Source organism: Atta cephalotes, assembly GCF_000143395.1.
Source record: "Atta cephalotes unplaced genomic scaffold scaffold00013, whole genome shotgun sequence".
Lineage (NCBI taxonomy): Eukaryota > Metazoa > Arthropoda > Insecta > Hymenoptera > Formicidae > Atta > Atta cephalotes.
The window spans coordinates 2,967,712-2,982,058 of NW_012130077.1; the positions used below are offsets into that span (position 1 = coordinate 2,967,712).

The window sequence follows — 14,347 nt, forward strand, 5'->3', positions numbered from 1 at the left end:
ATATATATATATATATATATATATATATATATATATATATATATGAGATTACTTGCGTCGTGGTTTGGTATTAACACCGAAAAAAAATTATATTTAGGTAATTATTTATATTTGTTTTTGTTCAAGAGATCAATTTTTTTTATATTTGCCGTCGCAGTTGTCAGGTCGCAGTTTTGTTATTTTATTGTTAATTATCGATATTATATATGTGTTAATTGTTAATCTGACTTAATGGCTTTCTTTAAATATATCAGCCAGCGATAGTATAAATTTATTATTTATTAAAATTTTAAAGTGTTTGTACCGTACCACCGAGAATGTTGTCATCTAAAGTTCCGATTGATCATTATTGGATCATGATAAGTATACTTTTGACATTATCATAAAGAAAAGTTGTGCATTTTTGCATCTTTGTGGACCATACGAATCTCCAAATTCTTAGTGTAAATAAAACTTTTTGGAATTTCTCTCTCTCATGACATATAACGATTTCTCTCTATACATCTATACTATACTATACTTCCGATTACGGAACATATTTCTATTCTATAATTATTGACGTCTGTGTGTATTACAAGTGTACATTCTTTTATAGAAATTACATAAATTACATTAATAATAGAACTGACATTTGTGTCAGTCATATATCTTCTGATTGTATATAAAAATATATATATTTTGTTTACTGCGAAAAACTAATTTCTCAATTTTAAATTTCGCAGTATGATATATATTAATTAATTTTTTTGAGATAAATAATCTTTGCGATAATTTTCCGTTAATTCGCCTCATGACTCGAAACATCGAAACTGAAAAATATTATATATATATAGTTATTTTGTGAAAGCTTGATAAGACTTTTATTTGGATTCTGTTGTCTTCCATCATTCATAGCATTCGATATGAAGCGAAAGAAAAAGATTATGTGATTGGTTCGATATTTCGAATTATGCCAAATGTACAATAGGTGGCCAACGACGAAAACGAATAACGTTCCTTTGAATATTATGGAATGTAATAAAAAGACTTCTTGTAAGCATTTCTCTTGTGAATAGAAAAACATGTTACTGTATATTAATTGTAAATAGAATCTTCTAACATTACTTGAGATAGAAACTTGTATTTAAAAATAAAATAAAGATAATCGCTATTATAAAAAAGAATGATAATTATAATCATTGCAATCCTTCTGAAAAATAGCATGAAATCATTTTTATTATTTCATGCTTTTTGTGAAATGTTATGGAATGATGTAAATTATTTCTTTGTTATCATCATGTTATATAGATTTTATCGCGATCATACATTGCGTACGCGCGTATTATTATAATTAAGTAGTTATTTTCTTTTTATAGCAACAACACTTAGGTGAGGTGGTGCGATTGTGAAACCATCGACGCCTTCTAAAATAGGATTGGGATGTCCTAAAGGTAACACGAACTGAAATTTCTGTAATAGACACGCAGTAAACAGAAATATGTTGTTTTTCGCCAAAATCTCGCCCAAGCATTTTCTATGACCTGTCAAATCGTTAATGTTACAATTTTCAGTATTGCTATAAAGTATTGTATTTTTCTTTACCTAAGCCGAACGGTATTAACCAGGGATCCTCGATATATTCTCCTTTATCATTAATAAATCTTTCGGGCCTGAATTCTTTTGGATCGCCCCAATGCTGCTCGTCCATATGTACGCTTCGCAGATTAGCTAGTAAAGTATAATTTTTTTTTATCTCGTAGCCTAGTAGAGTGGAGTCAGTCATAGCTCGATGAGGAATTGAAGTAGGACCGACGTTCGCCAATCTCGTTACTTCTGCTATTGTTGCGTTTAAGTACGGCAATCTGAAAATTTTCAGTATATCTTACGCAACGCATTTGTCCGCGAATGAAATAATTTTAATATTACAATAATATAATATATTAAGCAATGTTTTATTCGTTGTACCGATTTTTGTATACTATGCGAGGTAAAATTTCCGTTCCAAGCACTCTATCGATTTCTTCATGTACTTTTCTTTGCACATCTTGCTTCACCACAAGATACGTAATTATGAAACCAATTGTGTTTTTTGTCGTTTCCACTCCAGCAGTAAAAAGGTCTTTTACAACGCTAATTAATTGTTCTTCTGAAAACAATAATAATTTGTATTATCTATTATGCGTCAAAAATTACTTTGTGCAATTATTTTTATCATGAGAAAAATACACAATTTAATATACGGATTTATTACAATATTATTAGGTAAAATAAAATATTAAAATTAAATATTAAATATTAAATATTAAATAAAAAATATTAAATATTAGTAAAATAAAATATTAAAAAATAATTGCACGGAATGCAAGAGAGGGTTCGATCGAGGCAATATTTTTCACAATAAATTTATTAGAATTTTTTAAAATTTGGAAAATTTGGAGGGATTATTAATATTTCAGATTGATTGCGTTGAAAGTCCAACAACCATATCGGCACGCAATTATCATTTTTGAAATTAATTCATTTTTATATAAATTGTATAATAGTTCAACCTCTTAACATTCAAACTGTAGTGGCACTTCGTATTTAAAGTAATGTATTAAAAAATAATATTTTTCTGTTTTTTTTTTCGTTTAATACTGTTTTATTTCTAGAAATTATGATGTACGAAAATCTAATAATTTAAAAATCTTATAACGATTTGCGAAAAATGTAATATTTAAAAAATATGCACTCCCATTATACGTAAAAAAATTTTTTCATTTATATAATTATGTACATTATGACATTGTGTACCATCAAAAGACGATATAGAAGAATTTGATTGCTTGTCCATTTCCGCTAGATAAACATCGATAAAATCTCTGAATTCGCCATGTGTTCTAGTTTGTTTGTGCTTCATTATTTCGGTCTGAAAGACGATATTTTATTTTATTTATAAGGATCTCTTATATTTATATCTAGAAATATATAGAAATTATATCGCTAACGGAGGAATAGGTATTGCATTACCCTAATGAATTGCCACATTCGTGTCCATTTTTGATTTAGTGCAGTAAATCCAGTTAATCCTGGAGTAATATATCTTAAAAATGGTAAATGGGTTAATATACCACCAGTGACGTTAGTATTTCTTGTAATCTCGTTTACCACTGATAAAATCTCTGTTAATTTCGAATTATCCAAGTCAAATCTACAATATATCTTCATGTTATTTTTAATTACATTTTAATTACAATTTTAAATCGAATTTACAATAATGCAGCATACTGAGTTCCAGCGACTAATGTCCATAAATTATTGAGAACAGCTATAGAGGTAATATTGTACAAATTGGTAATGGGTCCCAATTTAGTCAGCGATTCTATCGTACTTGTTAAGGAAATCGCATCGTTTAATATTATGTCCTCCATCGTAACATTTCCAAATCCAAACTCTTTCAATGTTTTCAGAACAAATCTGAATAATTTGTAACAAGTCATAATTTGAAGAAAATAATATAACAACAATATTTTAAAGATTTAATCTCTTAAAAAAATTTTGTTGAAAATATGAAATTGTTAAACAAGAGTTATTGATATAATCCATACAGAAAAATAATATTTACTGAAAAAAATTATTCAATATAATATTTTCTTGTTAATTTATATATGTATCAAAGGCATATTCTGTATTAGATTATATCAAACACGATTTTTTTAAAAGTTTTAAATATAATAATATAATTGTATGCGAAATACCTTCTTTGATCTCGCCAAATATCGCCATCGGTAAATAATACACCCCTCCGTTTACCCCCCGTGCGAAGTTTATGTATAAATCCATTAGGTCTGCCGTCAAACTGAGGTCGACTCATCATTTCGATTACCGCATCCTTACCGGAAACAATGATCATCGGTTCAGCTATGCCGAGTTTCAAACCGACGATAGGTCCGTAAATGTCGGCTAACCGACACCAGGCATGAGAATAAAACTTCGTCTCATCGACCAGACGTTTTACGTCGAGTATGTTTCCCACGATCGGTAGACCGCGGGGTCCTCGAATAGAATATCTTATATATTCATAAATTGCGAGACAATATAGAATATTGAGTCGTATCAAAGCAAATGTTCATAAAAAAATAGAAGCAAAAATGTTTGTTTGAAATAAAAGCGTAAAATAAAAGTAAAATTTTTTTGTATTACATTTTTTTTTGAAAAATACATAAATAATCAATAAACATCAATAATTTATTTATTTTTATATAAAAAGAAGATAAAATTTTGTTTAATTTATATGATTAATTATATTATTTTTATAAAAGGTGATGTAAAAAATTATTAATAATTATTACAATAATTAAACATAGCAATAAAAACTATGTAAAAATAACACAAATATTTTTATAATTACCATATAAATATAATTTTTAAATAAATCTAACTTTTTATTGAATATGATTACAATGAAATATAATTTACCTGGAGGAAATGTTGATGGGCGACGCCAGTCGTACAAAATTTTTGTGAGTATCACCAAACAAACAATTATAAACCACATTATTTGTTTGTTAATCTTAATGACAATATAAATATAGAAATAATGTAAAAATACGTAAAAAATTTATTTTATTAGTCTTTATTAGTCTCGGAATCTTTTTATAATTTAAAGAAATTTTTTATATCTTCTTGAAACAGATTGAAATTACCGCAAAACTACTAAATCTTACATGACACAATAAATGTAATTAACTGTACGATATTTTGAATTTTCTATGTATAAAATTATTAATCCACCATATCTCTTACAAAATTGTCATTCATAGTAAGCGATACTATTCGAAACTGCACTATTCCCGTGGAAATTCTGTTATATGAGACAAATATTCCTTTCACTGGGATATTAGGCAAGAGAATTTTGGCTCAAGGTTCCAATTATGTACGAATATATCTGTACAAGTTACTGTATGCACGCGACCTACCAAGTCTACCTCCTGTTTTCTGGACCTTACATAAAGTTTGCAAAATGCTTTGCGACAGCTATGATATAATACATTGAAACGTTTCCAATAGTACGTTGTGTAACATCCTTAGAATGAATCGATGTTTCATTAGCTAATATTTTTATCCAATTTCGACAAAATGGAAATAATTAGAATTTATTATAAATGATATAAAATTTATATTATTGATTTGTATTTATTATACATGTAATTCAAAGAAAGAGAGAAGAGAAGAGAATATATTAATTTTTATGTGTTAATTCTTTTGCGGTAATAGGAAGGTGATAATAGATATGACCAAATGATTTAAGACGTTCTATAGAAACAGCTGCAAAGAAGTTTCTTAGAGGGAAACAAGAATATAATGAAGAACACTGCTGAGTCATTGTATCGATGATTATAGCAGTGCGAGATAATCACAGAAGTTATAAGCGGCAGATGTGGGAATCATAAATTCGCAATTCTAATCAATCTCGCGCACATCAAAACACGCTATCTCCGTTCTCCATTTCGGTATTTGTGATCTGGCTAACATTTCACGCAATAGTTTTACGATTTTGCGCTTGTACAATCTTACACGTCTTTACCTTTTTTATTCCTCTCCTCCCCCCCCTCCCTCGAACCCACGTTGATAACCGTCTTGCTCTGACCTTTTCCACCTGCAACGTCAAATCAAAACGAAAACGATCGAGGACGCTCGGTGAATAACGATAGCCGCAAATCACTTAAAATCATCGAGTTAATTCGCAATTATTCGGTTAAATTATCGAGTCGTTCATGTTACATAGGTTGTTGACACTGTTATAACTATTGTTAATAAATTATATTTTTATATATCATTGCGACGTTGATTGACATTTGAAATGGAAATAATTAGATATAAAATACGTAAAGATTTAAATGTTTTGAACATTTCTTTTATTCATGATTATCATAATGATGCAAAGGAAAAGTTTAAAAACAAATTAAAAATTTTAAACTTATATACACATATATATATATATATGTGTATATATATCAAAATTAGGAATAGAAGTAATTTCTTATATATTTCTTTATCTCATAAGTAGAATGTTTAAATATAGGTTTAAAAACATTTTTCAACAATAACATAAATAAAGGAATTAAAAAAGATTTTAATCCACTTTATCTAGTTCTTTGTGAAGTATACTTGACTTTTGGTGCTTTCCTCACAGAAGAACTTCCGCTATAAAATGAAATAACATTGTAAAGTCAGAAACTGCCATCAGCGATTCTGGAGCTCATTGTCAGAGATCACAACATTCACGAATGATGGTCCGTAAATTATTGCATCTCGGCGTCAGTAGCAATAAAACGAGAGACAAAGGAACATATAAAGCGAGCCTTACTTCTCTCAGTGCACAATAGATGAAGCTGCATAACGTACAGGTAACGAGCGATGGTGTCGTCGCCAATTGATGATAACAACATAAAGAAAGAAAAGAGTAGAAGGAAAAGAATAAATGTTAATTATTATTGCAAGAGCAGTTTTATTAGTTTTCCTGTGTGTGCTTATTCAAAAATATATTTCTATTGTATTGGACGAGAGTCGCTAATCTATTCCTTATTAAAAATTTGAGAATTGACTTTACATAATGCTCTAAATAAAAAAAATATAAATTTTTTTATTTGTCTAAATGAGATAATCTGTTATGCGATCATAAGAGATTCTGCAAATATTTCTATGTTTTGATTGTAATTAAATTTTAAAACAATATGAGCATAAATAAACTTGACTAATTATAAGAAAATTTTGATATTTTGATATTTTTATCATAAAAGTAATACATTTAAATAAATTACCAATGAAATTATGAGATACAATAAAACATGAGCCTTTTTTGAGCGTGCATCTACATTATCATAATTCAAAGATGTCGAACAACTCAATTCATTAAATTTTTAAATGCGGCGAACGAATTGTTCTTCTTGACAAGAGAATAAAAGTGAACAAAGTGACAGAGTTTTATAATGCATAACGAATGAAGATTCAAATTAAATGTTTCACGATCAATTATCAATTGTCTATTAAAATGAAATGAATATAATAGGCAAATGTAGAATCTCTTAATAAGTTTCCAAGGAAATCCATGCATTGGTTTTTCTAAAACTTCAAAAAAAACTTTTAAATCCAAATTTTAATAATAGTTGCATTTAAATACAAAGAAGTTTATTATAAAAAATTCGGATATTTGCGTTTACTATTGTGCAGGTAGTACGAGAAGTATGACAAGTTTTATTTATTGCTAATGTTCGACAATTATTAATAGATTGTACAAAGTGTATTAGATTAATTCGAATATACGATCGTTGCTCAATCAATGTAAGAGTTTTCACGAGATAATTATTTCGACGGTGGCAAACGATTTCGTTTGAGACGTATGATACGTATTTAATCGATTGATCAATTTATTGGAATGATGTAGAAAATATCGATTGAAGAAATTAAGATGCGAAACAAGAAGACGAGTCGTCACGGTTACCGATAATAAGTCTGGAAAATCGAAATGCTGGATAGGGGGAGTTTAAAAAAGAGCGGTTGGAGGAATTTGATGACAGGTGGGGGCGGTGATTCGCATTTACCGAAGGTGCTAGCTGAGTTGGCACTTGATAAGAACAGCGATTCAACATCAGACTGGTGCTGTCAACGTGCCATCATCGGGACTTTCGATTATTCGTCGTGGTCAGTATCAATGACAAACAGTGGCTCCTTTTCGGAAAACATGATTAATTGTTGAGTGATCGCTTCTTAGGAATTAAAAATTCAACTAGATTTTTTGACATTGTTAGGTAAATTAATTAAAATTAGTATACAAACAGTAAAAAATTAGGAATTTTGTTGAGAAAATTAGGAAATTCTGACTTGGTGTTAAATTTAGATCATATTTGCTGCGAAACAAAGAAGAAGATTTGAAAAGGACGAAGAAGTGACACTCTGGCGACGATGTTGGTTCGTGCGCCTTACATTTTTCTTTTCATTCTTGCGGTAGGTTACTTTCTTGCGCTCTATTTATATATAAGTGAGTTATTTAAAAGTAATGCAAATGTAAAATTTAATTTAGAGCAGAATATTGTTTTATTATAAATTATTATTGAGAATATATACTTCACAATATAATAATTGATTTTAAAAAATTAGCAGACTAAACAAAAATATGAATAATTTTAACTCAATATTTAAAAAATTGCGTAGAATTCCTCTTATATATAAAAAGAAAAGGTGTTATTAAAGCAAAGAGAAAACAGAATATTATCAAAGCAAAAAGTAAAAATATTTTTAATTAAGAATATTACATTCTATGTTTAACGGATCGTTCTATTTATTTTGTCGAATTAATTAATTGTAGCTAGTTATATTTCTTATATATATATATATATATATATATATCAATATTAGAACTAAATTCTTTGTTAGTTTCAATGAAATATTGCCATTCTTCGTAACATATATTTTATTCCTTCAGTATTCTCACTTTCGTGCCGACGCACTGTGCAGTCGTTTCACTGGTTAATCTCGCGTGCCGAGATTTGATCGAGGATCAATTGTGAAACCGACATTTTCTAAATTAAATTTGATACATGATTGCTGCCAGGCGATATTGAACGTCTTCATAAACTTTCTCGTATATTTGAAAAACTATTTATTGGCTTGTACAAATGTGTACAGATGTTACTTTTAATTAATTAATTTATTATTTATTTATTATTTTTATTTATGCGATTATTAATATTGAAGGATATTTTCTTCAGTAATGTGATAATATTTAATATTATCACATTACTGAATATATTATAATATTATGAATATTTATTTGATTAAAACAGGTTTGCTGTTGAGTTTAGATATAATGCTACGGTTCCACTTGCTTCTTATTCATTAAATCAAGTATGTAGATATACAATATATATTTTTATGTTTATGTTCATTTAAATTTATAAGTTGTATATTATATGAGTATTTTTATTTAGCGTAAATTTAATATACAAAGTGTTCCGTAATTATTGACGAAGCACTCTTGTGTAGGACTAAACTGAAAAGTCCTCTATTATTTTGTAATTTTCTCAATAATTAACAAGATATTAATTACTAAAAATTACCAATAATGGTAGAGTTTTCAATAATTTTTTACTCAAGTATTACAATTTTACAGAGAAATAGCAAGTGATAAAGTTGTTTATTTTTTTCTCGGAGTTCTGAGAGAGTTTTTTCAGAATTTTTTAGTATCGCATTTTCTTATGTTAATAAAAATAGTTGACAATAAGAAAATGCAGTATAAAAAGTTGATAAAAAATTATGAAAAAATTCTTAGAGCTTTATGAGAAGAAAATAAACAATTTTTGTCTCTTACTATTTTTCTGTAAAGTTGATAAAAAATTGAGTAAAAAATTATTGAAGATCAATATTTAGCAATTTTTGGTAATTAATATCTTGTTAATTATTGCAAAAATTACAAAATAGTAAAAGACTTTTTGACTTAATTTAATCTACTCTATCTACATAAATTTTGTCAATAATTGCGAAACATCCTGTATAATAAATCTATTATGCTTATTTTATGGAAATGTTTTTTTTTAATTTGTCTGTATTATTGTTATATTTTTGAAATTTTTTTGTAGTTTATACTTTTATATGTTTTTAAAATCTTACTGGATTGTTTGGAATATCTTATGCAATAAAATTTTTGCTAAACTTTTCTTTTCAGAGTAATTTTGAAGAATGTTTTCAAGAAATATATTTTTATATTTTTATAATTTATTTATGCTTTTCCATTTTTTATAATTTTATAGATAAACGCAGCAGTTTTGACATATTGTATCGTTTATTACGTTTATCACATAATTACTATTGTTATAAAACGATGCTTTGGATATTTCTTCATCAATCACGTTTTATGCAATTGCATCGCTTTAATTCGGATTTATTGACTTTATTGTTAGCGTAAGTAGATTTTTTAAGATAAATTCTAATTATCTATTATTTCTGGGTGTTGATACTAATAATTTTATTCGATAATAAAAATTTGTAATTCTAAATATAAAAATTTATGTTTTTATATCTGAACTATTTTTTTCAAATCTTTTTAATCTTTTCTTTGGCACTTTAACTTTTTTTTGGCACTTGTTTAATCTTCAGATGCAGAATACATTCAAAGAGAACCAAATAGATTCTGAGAGTAATTTGGATGACTCCTTAGATTCTTGTTCCATAAGAGAGGCGGAAACATTAGATGTTAAATCTAGCGAGGACAACGAAAATGATGATAATGATGAAAATGTTGACAATGACGAAGATAACACAATTCAAAAGTAAAGTACAATCAATAAAATAAGTCTATATAGGCTGCGTTCTATTTAATGCTTGTGGAATCATTTTATTCTTGTTGTTTAGCAATCTTGTTGTTAAATAAGAATAAACGACGCTTGCGAGCGTTCAGTGGAACGCAGTCATAGTAAAGTATAAAATATGTTTAATATCGCAATAATACTGAAAATAACAAAAAAGAAAGACAAGTTAAGTTTGAAAGATTAATTAATTGATACAATTAATTTATTAATTTGAAATATATTGCAATCTTTGTATTATTATTAATTATTTGATCTTCTATATTTTTCTGCATAGCAAGGTAAACAATCAGAATGAAAATTACAATATGAATATGAATATTTTCAGTGACGAAAATCATCATCGTATTAAACACCATCGCCATTGGCAAAGTACGACGGAAAATATTATGATAGTCACAGGACAGTCGATATTAGAAGAAATTGCCAAGGAAGAAGTATCAACGAATTGTACAAGCGATAAAAAGAAAAATCAGAGGTACTCAAGTAGCTTCATCGCGAATACAACAGGCCGTTCGCTAATCCTAGAAAAGGAGTTTGACAATGTGATTGGCAACAATTCCAAAGTGAAAAAATCTAGCAGTATTCACAAAGGCGAAGACATCATTCTGTGCTGGATCGAAACGACAACTATCAAAGAGGACAAGTCTATTCGACCACCGAAAAGATTGGTTATTCGTGAATACACAATCTCTTTTGAGAACTCAGCAACCATATCGGAAAGATATCTCGAATGTAGAAAGTTCGAGGGTGAATTGACGGCGGATGATCCCGATATTGGTAAGACGGCCTTATTTGAAGTCATAGATGAAGACACGATGGTCAGCAGGATCGTTAATTTTACTTCGGTCAGTCATGTGAGTAATATTATCACTTGGGAACATAAAAAATTGAAATGCGGAGTTGGTCCAGTGGTTAGTAAAAATATTGTAGAATTGAATGACGGCTCAAAGATTCCAAAGAAGAGAGTGGAGATCAAAGTTAGTCTTAAAATGCATCAACTGACAGCAACGACGACTGAAGAAGAGTGTACGGAAAGTATACTCACTGAGTCTATGACTGAATACACTACTTTATCCTGCGAAAATGGTGCTTGTGAATCAACCATGATTTCTCCTAACATTGTATCAAAAATCAATAAATTCACCACTGAAGAAATAATCACCAAGTTGCAGAACGAATCTGAAAACAAGAGCGTCGAAGATCATTTATCTACAGCTATGAAATTATTACCTGCTAAAGTAGTATCTAGAAAAACAACGACGTTTCCTAAAAAAACGACTACAATTCAGGAGAAAATAGACTGTGAAGAGAATCCATCAGATCCAGCGTGTTTAACGCAAAAATATAATACAAATAAAATATAATACTTTGGAAGAATTAATTATTGAAGTATTAACTACGACGGAAACAGCTGCGATAACCGAAACATCATCGATTAGTGATGAAGAAATAATCTCGAAAGAGGAGATATTTCATCCTTCTATTGAAGAAAGATCAGAAGAGATCACGGAATCTTTATCAAAAGAAGAGAAAGAAATAATTTCTGAAGTAACTGAAAAGTCAATTCCGTTTGCATTCGTGAAAGATATTTTCACAAAATCTTCGAAAGCATATGCGTCTCGATCAACAGCATCTGTTGATACTAGTTCATTGAAAACAAATATTACTGAAAGCTCTAGTGCGGAAGGAATGAAAGAATACTTGAAACCCAAAGAAGAGGTAAAAGTTCAACTACACTGACAAGCGAAAAATTAGGAAAAGTTGATTATATTTCATCTTCAAGCGAGAGCATAATGGCTTCAAGTGAAATTGATATTGAACCAAATATTACAAGCGCGAAAACACTAGAATTCACGAAAGAACCTACTAAACTTGATCGGATTTTTGATAAGTTACCTGATAAGCCAATTTCGACAAAAAGTGTAACCAAAACTGTAACTATGGAGTCATCATTAATGTCTAAAGAAGTGACTTCTGAGGAAACGAAAGAAAAGGCTGCAATTAGAGGTTTGTTGCCCACGACGATAAGTGGACTAAAGACTAGTGAAGAAAGAAAATTTATTTCCATAATTACAACGACGTCGCCAACAAAAGTCAGATCAACGACTTTGTCATCAGTGATAAGTGGCGAGGTAAGTTATTCATGCGAAAATTCCGAGGATTGCGTTAGTTTGGAAGACTGTGACGAGTTCGGAAATTGTGAGAAACTTCCACCACAATTTGACATGATTCGCTCACCAAAACAGACAAAAGTTCCTCTATTCGAGAAATCAAAAATAATTGAGCACTCGATTATCACAACCACGTAACAACAACCACGTTGATCCCTCCAGAAGGTGACAAGTTGATGGTTAAACATATCACAATGGACACCCGAAGAAGCATGACTACAAGTATGCCGCAACAAGTTGTCATTGAAAGTCAAGATCCTTCTGGAGCACATTAATGAGAACAAGGAGAAACACAACTTAGTCGAGATGGAGAAACACTTATCGCTGGACGAGAACATCATCTTAATTCTGATTTACTCGAGCAATTGAAATCCTTGAACGATTCCGTCAATATGAAGATCATAAGCACATTGTTGAATTGCATTAGCTTGGGTAATTTGACAAGAAATTCAAATTTTGTCAACAAAAAGCAGATAATGTTGACAATGATAATGCAGAATTAAAATTTACGAATACTGATTTTGAGAATTTTAACCCAGAACAGTTTACTTCAGGATCCGACGATATTAAATTTGATTACTCTGAATATCAAGAACATGTAACATCTCGCAGACGAAGACGAAGAAGTCCTGATAATGAAATGGAGGGTCTAAATAAATTTGCTCAACAAAATCTTTATGATTCCACTGCTTCTGCGATTGATGCTTTTATTATTTCACAAATTCAGTATACTGAGTTAACAAATACAACTTATAACTTACAACTTTCCACATGACAATGACAAATTATTCCAAAGAGGAAACAACTACTAACAATTATACAGAAAGTGAAAGAAACGTAAGACTAACTAAAGAAGAAAGTACAATGCCTTCGATAATAATAATCCTTAACAATGTTGATCTTTCAAATGTTTCGGAATCTCGTAATATTAATATGACAAATGATGTACAGTTAAAGATGATAACATATAAACTTGAAGAGGAAACAAATAACATTACGTATATAGAAACAAATACAACTAATGACACAAATATGATTAATGAAAGAAATGAAAGCACAGTGCCTTCAACAAAAAACAACATGAGTAACGAAACAAAAATGGAAGTTGTGCGAGAGACCTTACCAGGAATACAGGAAGATGTTGTGATCGGGTTGCAGCATATGCTATCGCAATTAACGCAAAGTAATTTGACTTCAATTAATAATGTTAAAGAAGCCACCAAAATAAATTTATTGGATATTTTAGCGGACCCCAGTGATAGCAGGGTTCGATTGAGAAGAAAAAGAAGCACAGAAGAAGTTGAACACTAGTCAAATGAAAGGATCAAAGAGGCGCCAATGGCAATCTTAGAAGTTTCATTGAATTCATACTGTACAAAGTTCTTTCTTGAGTTGTACAAGATTAAGTTTTATTTTGTCATTTTGTAATGTCAAAAAATTTCAAAGAAGCTGAAATAAGGAATTACATTGTATAATTCCTTAAAATCAAATGTGTAAATGTTTGTTATAAAAAAACTTTACAATACATATTATTTACAATACATTGTCTTTTAAAATACGGCAGATGACAGATTATAGTGCTTTTTATTTATATAAATGTATACAAATTTCCAGATAAATATAATACATTTAACAATAAAAAATAATAAAAAAGGAATAAAATTATAAAAGGAATATAATTATTTCGTGAAATAAAAATTTACATATATTAGTGTAATTTTTACATATTATTTTTGCAACACTGAATTAATATGTTTGATTTTCATGGGTAGGAAAAAGCTGGTATTTATGATTATTTAATCTTCTTTAAAGTAGTAAACGCATGATTATCGTGTGAATGATTATAGCGCA

The 14,347-nt window shown here is 29.1% G+C and overlaps 1 protein-coding gene and 1 pseudogene across 1 annotated transcript; one reads left to right on the plus strand and one right to left on the minus strand.

Moving 5' to 3' along the window:
- Positions 1-1,338: 1,338 nt before the first annotated feature.
- Positions 1,339-4,516, minus strand: LOC105617514 (probable cytochrome P450 305a1). Its single transcript, XM_012199070.1, has 8 exons — positions 4,438-4,516; positions 3,717-4,014; positions 3,247-3,435; positions 2,989-3,169; positions 2,773-2,887; positions 1,945-2,125; positions 1,582-1,841; positions 1,339-1,520 (listed from the first exon to the last, which is right to left on the minus strand). Exons 1-8 carry the CDS (start codon positions 4,514-4,516, stop codon positions 1,339-1,341), a joined length of 1,485 nt encoding a protein of 494 aa, XP_012054460.1.
- A 3,407-nt stretch (positions 4,517-7,923) lies between these two features.
- LOC105617515 lies at positions 7,924-13,815 on the plus strand (annotated as a pseudogene).
- The last annotated feature ends 532 nt before the right edge of the window (positions 13,816-14,347 follow it).

What these genes read in the sequence shown, in the direction of transcription:
- LOC105617514 (XM_012199070.1), bottom strand. Translation starts at nt 4,516, where the DNA reads ATGTGGTTTATAATTGTTTGTTTGGTGATACTCACAAAAATTTTGTAC. An exon ending in CCCATCAACATTTCCTCCAG is followed by an intron (nt 4,015 to 4,437) that starts GTAAATTATATT and finishes ATTCTATTCGAG; the next exon opens with GACCCCGCGGTCTACCGATC. An exon ending in GAATGTGGCAATTCATTAGG is followed by an intron (nt 2,888 to 2,988) that starts GTAATGCAATAC and finishes ATCGTCTTTCAG; the next exon opens with ACCGAAATAATGAAGCACAA.